We start from the raw sequence: 24,252 nt of genomic DNA, 5'->3' as shown, positions 1-24,252 counted from the left end.
GGGATGCTGACCCGGGGGGAGGAAAAGAGTCCATCGCTGCTCTGCGTGCACTGGGTGGCAGGTTGTGCAAGTCCCCACGAGGGAGAAGGTACTGGGAGATGCGGCTGGGGGATAGAAGGGAAGGCGAGGATGGTCCTGGGCATCGTGGGCCCTGTTCTTCTTCTTCTTGGTCCTCTTGGGCCGCCCCCGCCGCCCGCCACGTGATTACGCCCCTGGGGCAGGCATCGCGTGTCAGGCCCCTCTTACTTCATCCTTCTCCTCAGTCCTCACGAACGCTCGACGCTCGCGGCGCCCTCCTTCCTTCCTCCATCCACCTTCACTACCTCCGACGCCTCCTTCAACTCGACCAACACCCTCCCTTTTACCGTGGAGCGTACTACACGCCGTACGAGCCATGGTCCCGCTGCCTTTAGCACTGGCCAAAGCGATGCTCACTGCAAATACCTACCTAACACCTATGTATACGTGTATCTAGGATTATATATGCTCAGCTTCAGCTTTTTCTGGACCACTTTTTATCTAGGTGTTTTTCTCGCCTTTCTCGTCGTCAGAATTCTAGTGGTTCCTCTATTCGCAAACTGATGCGTTCTGGGTCCAGAGGCTGGCTGGACCTACTGCTTCGATGCTGAACCCCGAGGAGGCTCGGTCGATGGGACTTCAATACGGGGAAAAAGATCTTCGAGCTATTACACGGGGTAGAACTGTTAAGGCCGCAGTATCGGCAGCATTAGATTCTTATACTTCTCTCGTAGAAGGCTCCGTCCAGCAAAAAGAGCTTTTCTTGCTTCTTCAGAAGATCTATCTATAACCGACACGGTCCACACCGTGGTCTGGAAGTCTGAACTTTATGACGTTTGCCGCAGTACCTTTCCGCACCGTCGAGCACACTCCAACTGGTGATGAAACTTTAATGACCTCTCGTGACCCGTCTCCGAGGATTTATGAACTTCGAATATCCAGATCTTTAGGCAGCTGTCAATGTATATAGTAGCTATAGCTTTATGACTTTCTCTTTCTGACAACATTACTCTCTTTTTCAAGTTGACAATTAAGTGACCCATCAGAACCTATCACAGGCACCCGCGCCTAATGAAATAAGGCCCCGAGGTATCGTGGGCCTCAATTTCACGTGGCTCGGAGCTACGCACACGCGACGCAGTCGAACTCTTTTTCTCTCGTGAGACTTTCCTATTGTTTTGCCAACAGACGCGAGTCCCGAGTGCCTTCGTATTTCTTTGGTCAATCAGTCGTAAGACTGTAGGTGCTGCAAGTACGCGATGAATATTACGACTGTTAAACTCTTCAAAGTAAATGTAGGAGGCGCACAAGATAGTGCATGTAAGTGCAGGTTCAGGGTGTAGTTAGCGGGGGTAGTAGAGAAGTGAAAAAAGATATGACTGTAAATTTCATATTCGCCTATCCGTGTTACTCAGGGATACATAGTTTGAGAAGGATAAATGAACCTTTTGTCTAGCCTTTGGTATACAGATCAGGCCCCGTTGGACCCGTCGGTGTTATTAAGAGAAAAAGACCTCAGACATCTTTTAACGAAATAATGTCCCATTCTCCGTGGTTTCTAATTTTCCAATTTTATGCCCGCAGATAATACTGTAATGGGCCACCCTCGTCTCCTCAGCTGTCAGGTTGGGCTTGATGTACAGGTTCACGGAGTGGCCGGGACCCGTTGCCAGGGGGATTCCTTGAATTTTTCTAACAGTCCATTTCAACGTGTTATTCGTATTTAGGATCGTGCGAATCTTCGTACACGCCAAATGATTATACCCGGGAAAATTTTCGTGGGCCGTTTCTGCGATTCGTGATACATGCAAAAAATTCGAAGGACGAGACCTTTTCGTGGTGCAAGGTCCCACTTTACGTTCAGTTGAGACATCATTATTTTTAACCGCTCCCTCGAATCACGGGAATACGGATCCGAGACAGTCGCTCTCGGAGTAAATCTCGGTTGCTTAGTAGACGGCGCGACGCGCTGCTCTCTAGAATTAGCGGTTGTAAAAATTGTGTGTCATTTGCGGGCAGGCTTTATAAACGACTCTTTATTCGATAATAATTGCGGCGTAAGCGCCATAAACATTCATTTTCTGAGGAGTCGAGGTTAATGTCTCTCCGTTCTTATATCCTTGCCTCATTTTGTCATTTCTGAAATCCTTTTTATAACGTTCGACCGTTCTTCAAATTTAGTCTCTCCCACGTATACTTTACGTATTACCGTCCATCTTTTATAACATCACGTGTGTATTTCGACACGATTATCCGAGGTTCGAGAGACTTTTTTTTATTTTCAAATTATAGCCCGAACCATATAGGCGTGACGAGGTTAACGCCGCTTCTAAAAAATAGCTTCGAATCAAATTCAAATTTCCCGCCTAAATACCTAACCGTATACACTGATTTTAAGTTTGATCGGCATCGATCTCTTGTACCGATCGATCGATCGCTTGATCATCCAATTTCGAAGTCTGGTTTCAGGTCCGTTTCCTACAAGTCCTGACCCCTTGCAAGCGTCAGCCTATACTCTCCGTGTAGCTCGTGAGGGTTTGCGCTATAAATCCATTTGCAGGCAGGCGGCACGTTGGTGCGGGCATAAAACAAGGTGAATGGCATGGAAGAAGTTTATGGAAAATATAATTAACAGGTAATATAAAAGGGATGGCTGCTTATAGACAGCTCGAAGGGTTCGGTTTGATGGTCCGGAGATAGTCTTGGCAGGTAATTCTTTTTCTAGGATACTTGTACAATCTGTCTGCATACATACACCATTGCCTATCACAGATACGAAGATCGAGATCGGAGCAGAAGTTCTCGGTACTTGATTCGGCGAAAGCGCAAATCTATAATTTGCCTCTGGGATGCGTATAATTATCGAAATACCAGAAACTATCCTATTCATTATCGGATGCTGTGCGTTTGCTACCAGCACACAAATATATATGGAGCCAACAAACAATCGGTATCCCCCGTCATTATGCTAATCATTCGAAATGATAGTCCTACGAAAGAGATTCGGATCGCTGCCGCCACCATTGGAAGCCAATGTGTCTACCGCCGTTGTATACCTATATAAAAGGTGGATAAAACTTTTCATTAATTCCAAGCATTCCAAAGAACGTGGAATCAGCCGTTACCAGATCTCGAAACTCATCTCAAAATATAAAATCAGGACGACAGGGTCCAAGAAAATTTTTCATTATCTCAATACAGTAAAGGGGATACGAACCACCCACGCGTCGGATCGTGCTTGAATTACGATGAAAACGCGCGAGAGCACCTGATCCACGATAATCGGCTCTAATCTTCCACTTTAACTCTTTTGTTGGGATCCATTATCCGCCGGATCCACCGACCGACCCTGACGCCCCTATAGAGATACGATAAATCATTCGGACGGTAAATCAGTGAAATTTTAAAGGGCGGAAGTAACGACTGGAGGAAAAAAATTTTTTTATAAAAATAGGTTACCTCCTTAGAGATTACTATTTATCTTTTATTTTCCCACAGACCGCGACAGTCCGTCGCAAAAATATACTCACGCGGTTTTGGATACGAGAATACACTTACGGGCTTTCGATATGGCTCTCTCGTGCTTGATATTAATTATACGCAAGGTGTGCACGACGCGCGAGCTCGAATATATATCCGATGGGCCTTAAGGCCCAATGATCCACCACGTACGTATACCCATCCGCCAACCTTTCTACCTACCACCATGGCAATGGCTTCTACAACGGTGGTAGGTCCCTGTATAGTTGCGAAACCACTTCTCGTCTTCCAGAGCCCCGGGCTGCCTTGCGCTTCGTCTTCACCTATGTAACTCGGAGTCCTGCCCACGCACTTGCAAGCCTTGCCTATACCCTGTACGCTCTCCTCGTCCACAGCCCCTTTCAATTCCTCCCCGAACCTTTCGTTATTACGATTTCCCGCTTGAGCATGTTCGTAAGAAATTTTTGCAAAATAATTTCATAACCCATTATCAAATTTTCATAAGCAGATATCTGGTACAAGTTTTCTATTCGTCACGTGACTCGAATTGCAATACCAGTGCCAGCCTCACGGACAGACGGCATGTTGAATCCAGTAGATAATCTGCTCTTCGTCGCATCGCTGGAGGCCATGAAGCTTGTCCGGCTGTCCGTCCGTCTGCCTGTCTGTCTGGCCCTCGGTCGGTCCGCATGTCTGTCTCTTTTTCTTTCTGTATAGTATACGCGTGTACGGACGTACACGCCTGGTATAATGCCTCGGCTGCCTAGCTGGCCCCGACTGCCTTCGTACTTCTCCGGATCGCGTCTAGCAGTGCCTACTAACCCTGGACGCGTATATCTATATGGTACCCAAGTACCCACGTAGGTACGGATACGCCCTGGCAGTTATTTGTTGCGTCGCACCGATACCTAGATCGATACTTTCATACGTAAGTACCCGTAACTAACGCGTCGATCGACCGGTTTAAAGTCTAGTCTACGAATACTTCTTGTTCCCCGGGAGCCATTCACCCCAGGCTACGTCCCGGTGGACTTTCAGTCTTGATTTTTCATAACTTTTTTTTTTTTCGATTTACTTCTATCCTACCTCGGTATCCCATGTCCTAGGGTTTATTTATACTTCGGAAGGATTTATATTGGCATCTTTCGATAATGTATATGTTGCTGTTATATATTCAACTGGGAGAACGTCAGGATTGTAGATACATTTGTTATGGACACCGGTTATTACTGCTAACCCCTCTGCCATTAGGTGTGGATGGCCATGTGTACGTGTATGTATACTTTTATCTAGGCTATTGTCCCTTGGGGATGCTTGTTGGTTGTTTTTTTTTTTTTTTTTTTTTATTTGAGAATACGTCATTGCAGTATGTTCGGGGCGTTTATCAAACTTATTAAGGACAGAGGGCGCTATCGTTTTTGTAAACGATAACAGCCATTTACGTGTCTCCAAGTTCCTTTCTGTTTTTCCCTGTAACTGTTCTATGGCGCCAACGAAATTACAAGGCTTTACTCACCGGGAAGACCAATAATTATATACTTTGTAGTTCGGCTCTCGCAAGGGTATCTTGCTTGCGTCAATGTTTAGGGCTTTATAGGCCGCGACGCGGCCTGGCCCGGGGTTAGGCTAATGAAAAGGTTAGTTGACCCCGCCAGAACGCCCTGGCGCCTTCTCTAACAGGAATAAGAAATATTTTCAACTTCCAAGTAAGACCAGGGAGACATTCCTTTTGTAATATTTGATAAACGAGCCCGATATCGATTAGATTGATCGTTAATAAAAATCGTATCGATATACGAGGTATGGGAACGACTCATAATTTATTTCCGTAAAGATGACGTAACGCGGCATTTAAAAATTGGCAATAACACGGATTTCTATAATGGCACTCCCCGGGCTCACTGTTGGGATACCCGAAAGTATCGGTTTGCGTTGTAGCGATTACGCGAAAGTCCCTAATGGAAATTACAGTGGTTTCTAAGTGGCGCGAGGATATAGTTAGAGGCGCGCGGACTCCGTTAGCGCTTTTTAGCTCAGTTTGACTTGCACGCTCTGAAGAAATTGTGTGGGAAGCGTTTCGGTATAATCAATGGTTCCGGCAGGTAGGCGCTCGTTTTGTGCTTCCACTGTGGTATAACCATAGTTTTAATTTTGGTTTCGAGTCCGACTATGGTCTCGGCCTGGGTTGTCTGTCTGTCCTAATTCATTTGAACGTATTCCTTTTGGAGGTTAGCGTGGGTGGTTTATGCTGGGATAAGAAAAGAAAGGGGTTATACGTGACGAGGCAATGGCGGCTCGCGAAGTAGCTCGGGGAGGAGGTCCCATGGAGATTTTAATTTTTTTCCATTTTTTCAAAAATTCGTATATAGGTTTTTGAATTTTTTTTTTTTTTTTTCGAGAATTTTCCCTCTTCCAACCTCTAGTCTCGTAACTTCGTCACTCAGGGCGTACGACTCGTGATTTTCTCAGGAAGTTCGGCGACGCCTGACGTCGTCGTCGGTCCAAGGTAAATAGACACGACAAAGCCACGTACGATATTGGAGCTTGGACCGAGCTACATAGGGAGCTATATACGTAGAACGGACCTAGTGTACACACCGGCACCTATCTAGCTTTGGATAGAAGAATGGTGGGATTGAAATTTGGGGAGGGCGTCGGTCCGTGAATTGATACGGTTTTGGTTGAGCTTTTTTTTTAACGTTCATGGCTTGTATTATTACTTGTACTGTTGAACAAATGGGCTCGTTTGATTTTTCTATTTCCAGTCATTTTACCGAGAGATGTCTATAGGGGAGAACTGTTGTTAATTCGGGTGAATGAGGTTAATGGGTAAAGTATATCGGGGAGTGTATATATATACATATTGCTGGACGTACGTTCATCCTGCTTTACGTTCCTGGCTCGTTCGGCCGAACGATCGGCCCGCCGTCAGATCGACCTTCGACCCTTTAAACTCCTTCTACGTTGAGCCGAAGCAAAAGGTAGAATAAGGCATGTAGAGGGGCGTACGGTGCGCCACGTCGTAAACATATTTTTATTAAATAATTAGAGATTAGGGCTCCCTTTAATGGGTGGTTAGCCCTCGCGTGCCCGCCATTCCGAGCATTCCATTGTAGCGTACGTGAGATTCCCACACTTGGTGTCTCTTTAACTTTCGTCGGAAATGGCCTACCAATTGGTATCGTCAATTGGTATGTAAATTCGAAAGAAGAAAAAATATTGCAAACTTTTTTATTATTAGTTCGAGTAACGAAAACTAAACGTAAGATTCGTAGTTGTTTCGCGGCTGTTTTAAAAAAAATTACGTAATAATACCAGCCGGTGAGAATTTCTTTCGTACGAAAGAAACGTACGTGGAACAGGGTCACGACGAGGTTGGACGATAAGTTCGTCTTCCTTTAAATATACGATAGCGAAGTAGTACACTGTCCGGGTGAAATTGAAATCTTGAGAGTTAACTTTGAAAGGCCCTGTATCAATGTGGATGGTACTGACCTACCTCGACAGGGTAAACTCTTTTGGATCGTACCTAAAAATAACCTTCCTAGCTTCCTCTTGTGCAAGTCAGATTGTAGGTCACGAGGTGCATCAAAGAGCCAACCTTATGTACATTTACGTGTATAGTGAGTTCGCGCTAATAACGCCCGAGAGGAAGTGTAAAGTTGGGCATAGAAAATTTTTATAAAAGATATACATGCTCTTTCGGCATCGCTGACACTATGCGAGTATACTGTTCGAAAAAGAAATGTATAGAAAAAAAGTCAAAATTGTCACATGCAAAATTTCACTCTATACGATGTTACGTCAATGCCCGATAGGCCGTAGGGCACAGGTGGCGACATCTAGTTCAACAAACATGGCCGATAGCCCGAAAGAGAAATCGGTCCCGGAATGTCTGGCGCGCGGATTCCTAAAGTCCCAGGTGTTCGTGAACGGTAATTAATCGAAGCTCTGCGGCCCCGTCGAAGCGGGCGGCGAAACGTAAAAGCGTGGAAGCCCAAGGGACAGGGTCAGATGGACAGGGAGGGGCGGCGGCGGACGTTACAAGTGCCGACGCAGCCACACGGCCGTACTCATTCAATTATGACGCTGACACCAAGCGCATCAATCATAAGTTCAGTGCTACCCAGTGCTGTAAGGATTTCGGTCGGGAAGATAACCTCTCCTGTCAACCTTCTTGAACCGGCTCCGTGGCTTCCATCTTTGATTCAGTGAAATACGTCATCGATGGCGAACAGGGTGACTGTGGCATACCAGAAGCGAGCCGTGCACAAGGTAAGGAGATAGGATGAAAATATATAATTTCGAAAAAAAAAAAAAAAAAAAAAAAAAAAAAAAAAAAAAAAAAAAAAAAAAAAAAAAAAAAAAATTTAACTTTTTTCATCGAAGGGAATATATATTTTACTATTTTTGGAGAAAAAAAAATCTTTCCCCGTGATTATTTTTTTTTTTCCTTTTTTTTTTACGTAACTTCCGCCAATCGAGCTTCGATGAATGGTATTTTTCCCGCGCAATTTTTACCGCTGTGTTTACGCTTCATCCTGCTAAATTGAATTTTGTCCCGAGGCGAAAACCGGGAATGGAACTGGGCCTGGCGTTCTGTTTACCCGAAAACAGATGGCGCTACCGAGAAACGCCCGGGGTTGTAGCAAAAGAGGGACGATTCTAATCCTTTCGATTCAGGATCAGAGAAATTATGCGAACCCATCCAGAAACCCACAAGCACCTGGCCAGGATCTCCCGAATATATACGTATACACGCGTTAGAAAAATTTCTAGCACAAAGGTTGTATCCATAAAAAAACATGGCCGACGCCAAAATTGTACATGAAAAAATAACGTAGCCTCCTTCGTACGAAAGTCCCATGACGCAACGCTCGAAATTATCCCGTCATCGAGCAAGCATATAATTAACAGCATAAATTAATCTACCAATAACGTCCCTCATTTAAAACGCGAGCGTGGAAAATGTCGCGTGGGTCAGTTCAGCCAGAATTTGAAAAAGCCCCGGGACACAAAATGAAACGTAGTCGCATGTGGCTGTTCACAGGCAGCGTTCGATTTACATTGGCCGTACGAACGGGATGGAAAATCACGATTGCTCTCGGTCGCCAGTACGTACCCCGTAACGTGTCTGGTATATATATATATAGGATAGGGTGCGTGAGTGCATGGGTATAGCATACGAGTACACGCGTTAGATACAGTGGAAGAGAACGCGGGTGGAAATGGTCGGGCGAGTACGCGTATGTACGAAGTGACTACCGTGGTATACGTGGCAGGGCAGTAGTAAAGGGGGGCCTACAGGGTGCATGCATATCGAAGCGTCATTTCATGGTCACCGTAGAATGGAGCTCGGTTGCATTTAATGCCAGAGTGTACGGTGGCCGCGGTCGTTGATCACTGATAAATACACGTATTTTTCGTTATGTCAAAATACCTATTTATAGACGGCATAATGGATGCCGTGGTATAATAACGTTACGTATAGGGGGGTGTACTATTCTCGAGTCGACCATTTCGCACTGTCGTCTATATACCTGTATCTAATTACGGCGTATACAGTGCTCTCGGGTAACTAAGGCAACTGATGACGGAAAATCGCTGGGAAATTCGATACGAATACCTTCTCGGTGTCCAGACGCGAGGTGATAGGTAAGACCAATTAGTTTGGCAGTGCGATTTCAGTGCTGAGTTTACGGCTAGAACGAGTGCAAGGGTCAGGCCCGGTTGATATACGACGTTGTTATTCGTTTTGTTTTATCTTTCGACTTTGTTTATAGCGTTTATCGTTATTTATGATTTAAGCATGCACTTCGCGTGGTGTGCGCGCGTGCGTGCATCGCCATGAGGTATTTACTATCGACTTGGAACTTTTTTTTTATTCAACAATTTATCATGGATTTCTTATCAGTGCAATGGCAGATGATACCGATCGCACTGAGGGGTCCGTCCGAGGGACGTCGATGTGAAATATCTATGGGGTGTCGATGAAATCAAAATTTCTTATTTATTTCATAGCACCTGCTTACCCAACGGTAGGACGTCTGAGCATAGAGTAGCGTAGCTACTAGCAAGTAGCGGCTATTAAAACGTCAAAGATAGTTGAGTTTTCGCGAGATTAGGCATTTTGTTAGGAGGACAGTTTAGTTTCGGTGGGTTGCACCTTATGCCTCGGTTAGTAATTCAATTTCTTACGAGCTGACGGGGATCCCCCGTTCGCCCTCGGTTTCCCGTCACTCCGTGGCCCTATCCCTAAGGTGCATCGATTTTCTCGTACTCCGGGAGGCCCCCGACGCTATTCTCGCGTACACCTCAGACAAAGAGGACCTAGATAGACGGAAGCGTACCCTGTACGAACAGCGCGGAAGGAATGGAACGCCGGCGGCCATTTTGTAAGCCCTTGCTCCGAGGAATCGATGTGACGTCGCCTGAGGGGCGCTTGCGCCGGAGGCTCAACCTCCTACGTATCCTCCTTCGTCTCCTCCCTGACCTCTCACTATCTTTCTCTCTCTCTCTCTCTCTCTCTCTCTCTCTCCCTCTCTCTCTCACACACACTATCTCGTACCTACAATCCTTCCTTCTTCGATCAATTCTATCGCGGGTGACTCCTATAACATTCTGTAAGGGTGTAAGTTCTTAGGTTGGTACCTAGTGCTTGTATGGTATGTGTCTGCTTCGACTATATCTGTATATACTTATGTCATATGGTACCTTCTATTCCCATCGTCGCCTTCCTATAGCATATATGTACTTTAGTATATATATATATATGCTATCATCTATGGTTATATACCTCCGACGTTTTCCCACCAATAGGAAAGCCTAACATGGCAGGCGTCTGGTTGGTACTGCTATGGTTTCCTATCTTGTACTGCGTATATATGCTCGAGACCGAATAATTCTGCTGTACTACTTCACGTTGGGTATATACGGGTATACGGCTGCTTGGAGACGTGTTTTGGGGATGCTGTAAAATTTCGATTTTTTTTTGCAATTTCTACGAAATTTTTTATTTTCTTCCTACCCCGTCTTGGCACTCTTGTATTTTTTTTTTTGTTTTTTTCATGGTAATAAGCAAGTTTGGATTTTTTGGTACTAAATTTCGTAATCCCTGCTATGTATTGCGTGCCAATTATTGTTTGAGAAACTCGGGTCTGTATTGTCGTGGAGTTTTATTTGGGGTCGTTTACATCGTTACGAAACTTTTCTACAATATCTTCGGTCTCCGGCGAGAAAACTTAAGGCAACGTTGTCCCCGCGTACCAGTTTATACCGCGAGTAACGTGGATGATTAATAACGTTCCGCACTTTGAGAAACTCAATTAGTTTTCGCAGGGCTCGTAAGTTCGTCTTCGTGTACAGAAGATTATACGTTCGATATATCTAATTAGTCCTCGCTCTAATTAACTTGTACGACAGTCAATTGCCGTGCTTCTATCTCGCACGGGTAAAAAGACCCGCCGTATTACAGCGAATTACGATATTTTTATACGGGATTTATTTGTTTGTCGAAAAAAAAAAAAAAAAAAAAATTTCTTTTCTAATGAAAAAAATTGTCCCCCGATCCAAAAGTCACGAAGCTTTTGTTTCTCGACGACCATTAGCGTGCTTTGCGTACGCGCCATCAGTGCCTTGCGACGCGTTATAATTCTCACGTTGCTAGAGCAAGCTCGCGCAATAAATATAATACGTGGTGGATAATCGCGAAAGAGCGTGCAGGCACCTGGACTACTACGAGGTACCCCCGGCACCTTATTATAATTAGTTACTTTTACGTTTTACCTCGGCGTAGTCCAGAAGATTTCGATGCGATACGCGATACCGCGATGCACCCTGGATTACAGTCGAGATGATCTCCCTACGGATGCCCCAGGCCGTCCTCAGGTACCATACCCGCCCTACCCGCACCGCGGCATCACTACTTCGTCCACCTCCACTTCCAGCAAGACATACTTCATTCATTATAACTCCGATCATCGATTATTGCACCGACGTTTTCTTCTTGTTTTATCTTTGTCTTTTTCTTTTTCCTTTTATCCTACGCTTCTCTGCCTGCTTCTCTCTCGCCTTCGCGACTTGCACACCCTGGCCCGATCGCCAAGCATGCCTACGCAGAGGGACCCGTGCACGGGGAAAGATGGCGGATCTCTCGTACAAGGGTATGTACCTTCCTTTTTTTTTTTGCCCCCGAATACATTCTAGACGGTTGGTAGGTAATTTTGTTCTTTTTTGTTACGCGTATAAGTATTGTTTGTTTTATCCGAAGGACCCCTGGTTTCTACGCTAACAACGTTAAGTGCTTGGGAGTTACGGCGGAAGTGGGATTTTCACTGGAAGTCCTGATGCTGGCGGCCGTCGAGTTTTAATGTTTCTCGAGAGGATGCGAATAATTCGAGGAATCGTAAAAGCAGCTCGTGAATTACATGGAGTCTGGTGTACGGTGTAAGAACAACCGATGGTTATCCCTGTAAGCGATGTCATTGACGTTAACGTTTTTGGTATTAATAGTTTTATATATATTTTTTTTAAGGTAACTAAGAAAAAAAAAGTCAGTGCAAGAGATAACCCTAAGAAGGAACAGGGGTGGACGGAAGTACGGGGTCGAAGCTGTGGCAGTGATAAGGGAGACGGAATATCAAAACAGAGCGGTGACCAACCCTTAGGATCGGTTCAGACAGAGGAGGAAGAATGGAAAGAGCTACTGCGCATGCGTGTGGGGATTCCCCCTTTTTTTCTCTTTCTCCACGAAAGTCTTGACAACCCCTCGAGCGAAAGGGGCTTCTAGCTCCCGGTGATTGGAAGTTAACCCTCCAGGCAGAGAAACGAGGATGTTGGGCATGCGCCGTCGCCCGGGTCCCCTTTGCTTTAGGGTTAGCTGTGGTCCTCCCTGCGGCCAAACAGCCCAGGATGACACGCCCCAGGGTACCAGATCAATAAGATACCTTACACCAACGTACCTCTTTGGTTACGCCCTGAGTCACGTTCATATTCAAAATATCTACTGGTTTTTATATGCTAGTATATTTTTATGGAAATTCTTTATTCTTGTTAATAATTACGTCGAGTATTTATGGGCACTGTGGCGTACGGTGTGTACTAAAATTGAACTGGTTAGTTGGATTAATGAATTTTTTTTGTATTTTCACATGAAAATATCAATCGCGTGTAGATTTGTATAGATCTATATGTAAGTTCGTCCAGGTTCGTACATTAGATTGCAGTATGAAATCTAACCGAGCAGAATTTAAATAAGTACTTTGATATTGCATTATTATGGGATAATTTTAGTCGTGCTTAATTTTCTTCACGAAGCATATACTTACGTTATAATTCGTAGTCTGTACAGTCGCCATAAAAGATCTTGCGTTACACGGATACGTGAGTGTAATTGGGTACGTGGATATTGTAATTAATCGTGTACATCGACATTGAGTAATTCCGCGGAAATTAGCATAGGATATTTGCCGGATAAGTTACTATTATATTTAACATCTAGTCATTGAGTACACACTCGTCAAAGGTCGTAGGTCGTATGTAAATAGGTACATATACACTAATTAATTTTCATAAGATATGAGATTTAAGCAAACCCGAATCAGAGCTTACAGAATTAATGTATTAAGTAACGGATCTTCGAATTTCATCAGTCCGACGTGTTTTACCTATTTCACAAAAGAAAAAAAAAAAAACAAAATTGGATTAACGCCTTCGAGTGTGAAATTATTGGATCCACGCTGCGAAGTGCACCGAATCGAAATTCATTATCGAATAGCTTGAACTCCGGTAGTCACGATCCCGAGAATTGGCTAAACTGATTTCACAGTGATATTAACTTAGATACGTCACTGATTACGTAGAGTCGTGTAAAACTGACTGAGTGCATCCGCATACTTGTCAGCGATATTGAAATCTCCCATGGGCCTTACTCCTTCTTCTACCAGATTCGAAAAGGGTCAGCCTGTAACTTGGAAGATTAATTTCTCATAGCTACCGGATGGGTCCCTTTCATTCACCAAGTCCCACTGGATCCATCCATTAGGTTGTTAACCAATCATAGGCTGCAGATGAGACGTAGGGGGTCACCGCAAAAGGAAGGGTCTTGGGTCATGGGCGGTCTTTAGTGGGTCCTGGGTGCATGCTGACAATGGGCCCGCATTCATAATGTTTACAGAGACACTTCTCAAAGGGCAGATACGAATAGTTTATGAGAGACTACCAGACTCTGTACTCCGTTTCAGAAATGGGTCTTGTCAAAGTAAAATGCGTTACACGATTTCTCAGTGAACACCGTGTGAACGTTATATCTAGCAAGTTAGAACTTGGATGAATCCATTTGAAAAAGGGTAAAGTCTGGTACCAGAGCGAATATTAAAGAAGCGTTGATAAGTTTTTTGAAAAAAATGTGAAATATCTTCTAGACTCTCAGAAATGTAGGAAATAGCATGTAAATTGACGGGGGCCTTATCCTTTACTCAAGGAACAAAAGGATCTGTGCAGGAGCTTATCTGGGGATCGGAAGGCGAGTCGCAGATCGCAAAGCACGTCGACTCGTGGTCTCCCAGTCCTGTCTGGGCCCCTCGCAAGAGCCAATGGTAGCGTCTGGGAGGGACCGAGGCCCGGAGCAATCGTCTTCTTCGAGAACCAGTTGGTCCCCGTTCTCCGGTTACCGGCCAATGAGCAACAGGCTGAAATCGTCAGGCCCCGGGACCGCTCCCAGCGCGTAACTCCCACCAGGACCCAGGACCACTTCTTTCTGGTAGCTAAGGCCCCGCGGGCGCAGTAACCCTCGAGTCCTCCTGTACGACGGTTAAGCCCATACGTACCTATACAAAGGTCCAGATATCGGGAACAATATCGATCCGGTGTAAAATCGATATAGATTCCGGGTCGAAAGTCGCGAATCATCCGGGGGGCGTTGAGATCGATATCCAGGTAAACAGTCAGCTCGCGAATTTCCATAATGTTTTCACGTCCATGATATATCCCCGTCGACGCGGTGTCGATCAATCAGTCGCTATCACGATCACTCGTTAACGACAATTAAATTGCGCGAGTGTGACGAGGACAAATATATTTTTAATTCGAAAGTGAAATCCGACTTGTCGGAAGTCGAATCGACAGGACCGGGTCGTTGAGAAAAATTAAGCTCAAGTGTATCGCAACGATCCTGTGCGATATTCAAAGACGATCGACAAGAAGGCACCTCGATCGAAGAGGATCGGATCGACGCACGAAAACAACACGAGTGATCGACGGGTCTCTTGGTTACTCCAAAGTGCAACCGAGCAGTCCGAAATCGAATGCCAAATAGGAATATAAGTGCAGCCGCGTTTCCACGTGCGAACTGATCGCGATGACTGAATGATCGTTCACAAGTGGATCGGCGACAGTTCGCGAGCGGCCTCTCCTTCTACCGAGAGAGACAAAGCGGGAGAGACCTCGTGCGCGAGTGACTGTGTTCAAGTGGATGAGTGAGTGCACCGTGCCAATAAGAGACCGGGAAGGTAGAAGAATAAATCTAAGAAACGGGAGCTAACTCAACGGGGCTTTAAGGGTTATCTTAGTTAGCGTCACGCCGATCAGCGTCAACGAAGCCCGAATGCCGAATCTCGACTACTATAACACCGCGAGAATGCACCAAATGGTAAAATCTTTTCAAACTTTAGCCACGTACGTTTATGCACACGCGAGCCCACGATATTAGCCTCTGGTATTATTAATGCAAACTTCTCAATACCGATCGTATAGAAACTCGGCGGAATTCGAGAGAAATTTTTAACCCGAGCAACCCGTGCGTTACGACCCAACATAAAGAAGACCCCGTGTCTGTCTACCTGCACGCAATAGCCACGAAAAGGGAGAGTTCATTATTTACTAATTAACAAACAAGCAAAGTATGGTGGATAGTGGCGGCACGGAGAGGGCACCTGTTAAAGGGTAATCAGAGCCGGCAAGTACCCTGTGCGTGGTGTATGTACTAGTACGCTAGTCCCCGATGACAATATTGTCATCAGCTCGCGCAATAGCGCAGCCGAACGTTGCTCCAGCCTACGGGAATTCAGGCTCCTCCGCTCTAAGTGAAACAGATACGTCAGGCATGTGGAATATAAATGCGTAATACTGAGCAGTAAATCACTGTAAATTCCTTGGTAACTATCCACGCGGTGCGCAACCGCAGACGGTCTAATGACAGGCTTTAAAGAGTCACTCGTAAAATCCTCTCGCAATGGAATCATTCTTGAACTTACGTTACGCCACGGGCCTTATACGTTCGTCCATGTAAGTCCGAGCTCGCACGTGATATTTGCTTGTTATTGATAAACGTCAGGTACATATATACGTATAAATAATAAAATTTTCTATCAATTACCCTAGAGCGCTATCCAATGAAATGTCACACACGAAGACGAAGGACTGTCCGGCGCAAAAGTACCACGTGTCTCCGTGCATACGTTCGTCACGTAAATTTGTGGAATTAGGTAAAGGACAGAGTTTATTCACTTGGGCTTTAGTTAATACGTTATTTCAAAAAGCGGCAGACCTCACGCGATTACATTTTTATTGGGATAAGAAATTTTAGTCGGGAGCGTTTAAGGGTTTTTTTTCTTTTCCCTTTTTTTTTTTCCTTTTCTTTTTTTCATCAGTGCCGAAAGAGTGCAATCGCAGGATGCACTTATTAGGTTGTTAATGGTCGATCGAACGTACAGACAGGCTGGTGCAACGATTGTCTTGTTACCGTTGGCGCCTTCAGTGCTTTACGATCGCCAGTTACTTCATTCTTCTCGTAGGTTGCTGTAGGCATGTGTTACTCGTATGTATAAGCATATAGTCAGTCAATGGCGTATACCTATATACGTATGGCAAACACGTGCAGTATTATGTACCTATGCTGGTACCTATAGGTACTCCGTAGGTAGTTCACGCGGGGCAATCAAGAATATAGCAGCCTACGACCTACAGCTGGGTATCGAGTAGTTACATACGTACATAGATATATACTGCATAAACCGTACCACCACATAACTCCTCCAGGCTGACGTTTCAATCAAGAAGAGAGCATTATTTTACATTGGCTCTGCGGCACCGAGAACTTCACTTTAGAGGATTCTTATTCGCTTCGATGACGCGCAGAGATTGCTATCGGCGAATCAGGTGCACTTGATTCGGTTGCACGTAGTGGCTAAAAATTTATTAAATTTGGGAAAATTAGGTTTTGGAAGTTTTTTTATTCGAAGGTCAATATCGATCGGTACGCGCGGGGTCAGTGCTTGAGATCATGGATTGGCAGGGCCAGGACTAAGCTCGTATCCGGAGGAGCTTGGGCTCCGGTCCTCGAAGCGTGAGGTCGGGTCCTTTTAAGAGTTTAATGGGAGGAGAAGTCTCGGAGAAGAATTTTGAATCCAATAAGCGATTCCACGTGTTAAATACCTCTGTGTGTGCCTGGCTTTGGTCCCACTCACCTGTGCCACCGCGAGCAATAAATAACCGTCAGCTTAGTCGACTTTACTGCCGTGTGTTTGGCTGGTACCAATAACGTCAGTGGCAGATGGGACCAATACGGCCAAGAAAGCCAATCTTCCTGCTAACTAGCCATTCGCCAACCGAACCGAACTTGCCAGACAGTGTACCGACCCTGATTAACCTCTGTGAAAAGAAACCCTCGGAACCCTTTGCCATTTGGTACCTTTTTTTTTTTCTTTTTTGACAACTCATACGCGGCATAACACATTAGTTCGAACGGTTCGCACTTTGCTTGTATTCTTTAGTAATAAAATTGGGTTGTTTCTTTGGCGTTTTTGGAAAAAAAAAATTTTTTTTTTCAATTCGTGTAATTCAGATACTTGGCGTGGAAGAGATATATAAATTTTTTTTTTTTTTATTTCTCACACAGTTTCTTCAGTCTGGCAACAAAAGCGTCTTTTACACGTGGTGCGTGTATGGCGATTGCATGCAGGGGTGTCTTGCTGATCGTAGTGCTATCTTGTGTACAGGCCGTGCTAGTGTATTGCCTATTAAATTAAACGATTTATCACCGGGTGAGCTAGGAGAGCAGCAAAAACCTTTGAATTCCGTGTGGCTAAATAACAGCCGGATAAATTAATCAAAGAGGGATTTTAATGACGGGGCTATCGAGGTAATTCTCATAATTCTGAGATCAGGGCCAAATTTCTATTTAATCGCTTGGGTGTTCAACAGGTAAAATCACTTTTTAATTTCATTTCGTCTGGCATCATACCTGACTATCTGTATCGATAGGTACATCCCCTTTTGATGTCCCCCCTCCCTCCCCATCCATTTACTCAAAATGAAAAATCATAAAATTTTCCCAGTCGGAACCCAGATCGTGTCGGAGTAATTTTCGAGGGTATACACAAAAGTGTATTTTACGAAAAATTTTTCCCAGCTATCATTTCACTGTAAACGTATTTTTAATGGCACCAGTGATATTTTCACAATTCAGGTTTAATTATCGATAATCGATACCCCGTGGTATATTTTAATTATAACCATTGACAGTTTAATTGATCGTGATGAATAAAAAATTACAGGGTACCGTGCGCACGGGTGTCGGATAAAAATATTAAAAATTAATCAATATTTATAAAGATCAATATCTCCATTGACGTGCGCATTGTTCTTTTGATTAATTAATTTTCTATTGGCTCGATCGTCCGATAACAAGTGAAAGAATTGGCGATAGGTTGAGAACCTAATTTCGTGAAGCACGTTCTGCCTTAACACGTATAGGGCCTCGTAGCTACTATCTATATAATAACTGGTTAAATTCCAGTAGTAGGCATCCTTACGAACGGTAGCCTCTAATCAAGTTAATTTCAGGTTCCTTTGCTTCAATGCTGGCCAACATTGGAATTATTCGGTAATTGTAACAGATTGGAATGTTGCGAAGCGAAGATCTCGCTACCACGTTTCTTCCTGTAGTACGTAAGACCGACTCTTCTTCTCTTCACCTCGTGCGCCTGCTTATTTTACTTTCAATTATATTTACGGTCTTGCCAACCTTACGAATTAGGATCCACGCTCGAAGCTCGTTATAAGAATTGAAATTTACACGTCGGTAAGGTAACGATCTGCTTTACCAGCCGTACAAATTGTCACGCGTGTGAATTTTGAATAAACATTTCTTTTTTCAATTTTTTTTTATTTATTCACAACTCGTCCATTTTTTCAAATTAATCGTTTTTTCTTCGTGTTGAGTATCTGTATCGAGGATATCGAGGGACTAATTAAGCAGATACGAAAATGATCTCGACTTAATATCAGGTCCAGTACCGCGCGAGTAGTCTGGCAACAAATCACTTAGATAATTAAATCCAATCCAGTGAAGAAACGTAACGCGGGAAAATTAAAAGTCCAACCGTATCCATAAATACATATATAACGTAAATCGAAATTTAATTTTGAATTTATCGACACCCAATATCCGATATAACAGAGAAGGCCAAGATCAGTGATAAATACATATAAAAATTTTCCAAAAGCATTTAAATAATGTCGACTAGTTTTCTTTTAAGAAATCCCATCAATGTATCTATATATAAGGGGTATCCTAGAAAATAGTGATCAAAAAATACCAGTGGTCCAGCCGTCGTTAACTCTCTTTAATAGTACGTCGTTAGGCATCATATAGCGGCAGGACAGTCAAGTTAAAAATCATCCGGTAATCCGCGATACTGAGAATCATTAATTCCTTTAGATAAAATTGAAGCCTCCCTGTCACTATCACGTTTCACTATACCTATATACACACCCGGAAAGAAGTTTCAATCTGCTTCCGGAGTAATGGCCCAATTTCGCGAGTTGGATAAAAATACGTATATTCGGGACTCGTTCGAGCAGCTAACGTGGGTCTGCTCCATATTCAAGCAGGTAGCTCAGTTTGCTCGGCTTAGTTCGGCAAAACTCAACTCGGCACAAGCCCAGCTCGGTAATAATATATACATATAGATACGTATATATATATATATATACATATACATAGTACACACATCATATAGAGGCCCAGAGCACATAGTCATATAGCAATGCATTATGAATATTCAACTGGGTGCTGGCATGGCTACGTTCGAATCCATTATTCATTCCTCCGGCCCCATCCTGGACCCCATCTCGTAGCTTGCATCTCGCGTTCCTCTTTCTGCGTTTTCCGCAGCCAGTACCTGTACCGACTGACCATCGAACCAACACCCTGGACTCTACCGAGTCTTAGTGGTTATTCGTCCTTTTATTCATTGACCGAAGAATGCGTCCGGTTATCCCAGCACCTATATAATCACTACCTTCTGAGGATGGCTTACGTAAACCATCCTCTTGGACTGTGTTTTGGAATTCCTTCTACGTGTACGTATATACAGGGCGTTCCGAAACTACCTGACCCGGTGGGTATGGCGGTGTTCGGGAGGCTTCACTGATCACGAAAATTACCTTCTTTTTGTCCGGAAGGTCATAGTCTTTAAATGGGAGCAGGTCAAAGTTGACCAATCAGAGGGAGGCGTCAAGAGAAACGTAGGCACCTACGTTTGTTGTTTCTTTTTTTTTTTCTTGTTTCTTGTTTCCAATAGACACGTCTTCGGCTGACGTCATCCTGCCCGAAGCCACCGAGAAACAAAAGCGAGGTAAGAAAACTCAGAGTTCGTAGGTGCCTACGTTTCTCGTGACGCCTCCCTCTGATTGGTCAACTTTGACCTGCTCCCATTTAAAGACTATGACCTTCCGGACAAAAAGAAGGTAATTTTCGTGATCAGTGAAGCCTCCCGAACACCGCCATACCCACCGGGTCAGGTAGTTTCGGAACACCCTGTATATACGGTTTTTATCCATACGTTAATTACTTTTTTTTTGGGATTGTTACATACTCGTAGATTTAACCTATAGACGTATCCCTTTGTTATTTCTTCGGAATGAGATTACTCAAGTGGTCCAGCACGTGGCATCACCGCGCTGGTTCCGCTAATGAGAGCTGAATGAGTATTGCGTCCTTGGCGCGATTAAGCCTCCCTGCTCTATCGATAGGATCTTATATCTGTAAATTCGATCGGGACAGCCCGATACGCCGAATAGCATCTGTGTGATATTAGAGATATGACAGAGGAGTGGGCTGCAAGATAACAATAATGAATTATTAGACCCCCATGGATTGCTCGTTTCTATAGGGAGAGTGGGTGGTGGGGAGGACGTCTACCCGTTTTCACCCTAATCGTTTGTTACAGTTGAACGTATTTACAGTAGGTGTATGCATGTTGTATGCACTGGTAATGTTATGTAGATGCATTTACGATCTGTGCTATTAAAGTAATATGTATCTGTTTATATTTTTATAATTATCTTGTCATTTATGCTGCTACGGACTGGGAAGCCTTGTTATGTGTTATTAGGTTTTTATTTCACTACTGTATTCCTAGGCCATAAAACTTGTATTTTGCACCTCGTATTCGAGATACTTGAGAGAGAATTGTTTCTAGCAATTTTTTTCGACTGACTAATAAATTTGTACGCTGTAACGTTTGCGAGTGAAATTTTTACCTGTTGGAACGAGTGGATATTTTAATTTAATTTTTTAATTCATTCAATATACCGACAGCACATGGACAGGATAATTCCATGGTTGTTAAAATATGTGAATTTGTATGATTGTAAATTTTTATTTTTATTCTGCATCTCACGAAGGAGTTTTATGCGATGATTATTTTTTTGTGTATATTTTGCACCTTCGTTTTCTTTTAACGTGTTGATTTCTTTATATAGTGTAGCGCTCGAAGCAAATTGGGCGGATTTGCGTGTGGAAATGTATGTTTTGATTATTGAAGCTTGCGATCAAGGTGACAGAAAGATGAGAGGTCAGTTCTTGGGTAGCCGTTAACGAAGGTACATCGGTGTCAAAGTTGATATTCTGCTGTACCAAATTATATACTATCGGTATGTATATTGTGAAGGTGCAATAAATTTTTGTGCAGCTTTCGCTAATATGCGTTAAAGTATTAAACTAGTGCAGTTGAACTCGGCGTGCACGTCGTAGTCCAGGAAATTCTCTACATATGTGACGTACGTTGTATGCAGTGTGTAGTAATCAAGCGAGCAACGGTTGAAGCAACAGTCCCGCCACAATAATACAGAAATATCCCACTGTCTGCATCTCTAATACATTACGGTATTGCAGTCAGAGTGCATGCGTCAGAATTCAATTTCCTTGACAATTATCACTGCATGGTGCACAAGTTTTCATTAGGGCGAACTCTCGCACATGGTGGTAGAGTGTCTGTGTATAATACAGTGCATAAGCACTATGGGTATAGGTCCGTATAACAATACCAAGGTAGAGCACTGCAACTGCAATAAATTACAATGCACTTTTAAGGGAATCCTTATACTCGTGACTATTTCCAAATTTACTCTTTCAGTCATAGGCAATATTAACATTTAATTAAATAATGTATTTTTCTGTACTCACGTGACAATCTCTATTTCTATTCTATAGAACTGATACATTTGTTTGCTGCAATCGTATCGAGTGCAGATATACGGTATAATTAGAATGTAGAAAAGTGCATAGTAAACTCAACACTGGGATTACGTGGAGAAGAGTGCGTGAAAGGAAGGGATTAAAGATCTCCTGCGGTGATATAAAATCGAGTCGGTTCGAGCAGGATCAAAGATCCAAGAAGAAGTACACTGTGTACGGTGCATCGCCACGGGACACCATCCTTGTGATGATTTCCGGCGACTTTATATATCCAAACATTAACGTCACTTTTGTAACCGTACGATAATCTGAAAACATAGGAAGCGAATAATTATGAAGAAACAATGCCTCAATGATCAGCTAGATCACTAACTAAGTGTTTTGTTTTGTTCTAGGTAAGTTGTGACCGGAGAGCGATAGTACTTAATCATCTGGTTCCATACTAGAGGTACGTCAGGATGACGTTTAGATGCGTACCGGCCTTTCAGACTCTTGGAAGTGCCGACTGCGGGACATCTTGGGTGAGTCACGTAATTCTCTTATAAAAATTACATAAGCTTCGATATCACATGAATTTATACTCGTTATAGTACAATCAGTGTGTCGTATTATCTGACAAAATAGTTAAATCCACGTACTTTTATGCCTTGTTGACACCGTTGCTAGGCAACGTCGTAAGCCGTCAACGCGCATGCGCGACTCTCGAATTAACCAAAGCGGATTCTTTGCTTCTTATTCGCGTTCTCTGTGCCATTACTTTGTTTCCTCTGCGAGCCCCCACTGGCACAGCAAGTAAATAACTCCTCGCCGTTTACTTACCCTGCCTCTCAGTTTATAATGGAGATTATCTTATTTGTGTTGAGACTCGAGACTCGTTCCAGTCTGCAAAGCAGTTCGAGCTTACTGAGAATTTCGAAGGGTGAAGAAAAGGGGGAAAGAAGAAGTCAGAGAAACATCGAATAAGGTTTGGACTGTTGTTATTGGGTGGTCAGGGGGGTGGCCGAGTAAGGGAGGTGAGCAAGGGATGGTAGAAGACCCATGATTATTACGTTACCTTATAGACGGCTATAAACCTGACTCTCTACTTTCGTCTCGCTGTCAAACAACGCGACTTAAATTTACCCTCACAATGGCTCACTTCGCCGTTAATTATTCTCGTTACATTTACTGAAACTGCTGTTGATGTAAAGTAATACCAGAATAATGCTCGAAGCACAGGTGGAGTATCTCCTTACAATGGCGCATAGTATAGATTTTAACAGCAGCAAGAGGAATCGCTCGCACAGCGTGACCGAGTTGTAATACGTAATACAAATGATCGTTATTATATTAGTTTCACCCACTCAGCAAGGGGTTAACCAATATACCCCCCATATATACGAGGCACTTATTACACGGTATTGATATGGGTAGAGAGTTCGTGCTGACGCGAATATAATTATTGGTAGGGCGATATGGGCTTATCAATTTTGTGCGGACTAAAGGAAAAGAAAAAAGAAACCTACGATTATTCGGACTTTTTTTTTATTTCCGTCACATCCGACACTGTATTCCCTTTACCGAATACGGAATACTCGATGATGGCCAGTTACAAGAGTCCACCCACTAGTCGCAAGCTGGTCTTATGCTTTCAGTAAAAGCCGCGCTCCGTTATTAATCGTCGGGTTGCCACTATGTTATTAGTACATTAGATGAAACCGGCCGCCATAACCCAAAGGCAAAATACGAGAGCGAGAATGAGGAGTCAGCGTGTGCGCGCACACGTATAAGAGAGGGCAGCACCGTACTCTTTCTCCTTCTCGCCCTTCGGACTCTCCTAACGTAAGTCAAGCAGTGATAAATGCCAAATGCCAGCTACGCCAGGGGGCAGCTTTTGTTCCGAGTGACACACGGCTCTAATTACTGCTATCAGTTAACGGATTGTGTACCTGTTGCACCAGAATCATCTATCAAATCGCGGCCCGGCCGAACGAAATCTCCGTTGGCCGAGAGTTCAGAGGATCTGGCCCAGATATCATTTTAACGCGATACGCATTTGAACGTAAGTAATGAACCCCGATAATTGCTGGTAATTACTGAAACACAAGGCACAATAATACAGCGTATACATGTGCACGTAGTCCGTAAGACCGTCTCAGCTTTCTAAGAGAAATAAACAAAGAGCATAATGACGTCCAAGTCGCTGGAACTTTTTGCCAGGTGAACATTCGAATACGCCGGGTAGAAGTCTGGGTGATTCTTGGAGGTATTAAAAAAAAAAAAAAAAAAAAAAA

At 43.8% G+C, this 24,252-nt stretch overlaps 1 protein-coding gene across 7 annotated transcripts in view; it reads left to right on the top strand.

Moving 5' to 3' along the window:
* LOC107270148 (transcription factor AP-2-epsilon) overlaps positions 1-24,252 on the top strand; it is a 124,979-nt gene that overhangs the window by 21,727 nt on the left and 79,000 nt on the right. Inside the window, exons 1-2 of one of the 7 annotated variants that reach the window (XM_025087725.1) lie at positions 14,274-15,145; positions 22,380-22,500. The exons of 4 other annotated variants lie outside the window; for them this stretch is intronic. In XM_025087725.1, coding sequence (XP_024943493.1) covers positions 22,438-22,500 — 63 coding nt within the window. In that variant the 5' untranslated portion in view covers positions 14,274-15,145; positions 22,380-22,437. Of the gene's footprint in view, positions 1-14,273; positions 15,146-22,379; positions 22,501-24,252 lie in introns of those variants that run through there. 2 more of the 7 variants (XM_025087718.1, XM_015744924.2) reach the window with 2 other exon arrangements.

This window comes from Cephus cinctus, unplaced genomic scaffold (genome assembly GCF_000341935.2).
Source record: "Cephus cinctus unplaced genomic scaffold, Ccin1 Ccin1_scaffold0076, whole genome shotgun sequence".
NCBI classification, from domain to species: Eukaryota; Metazoa; Arthropoda; class Insecta; order Hymenoptera; family Cephidae; genus Cephus; species Cephus cinctus.
Note: the sequence above shows the minus strand (reverse complement) of the source record. Positions and strands in the feature narration are given on the sequence as shown.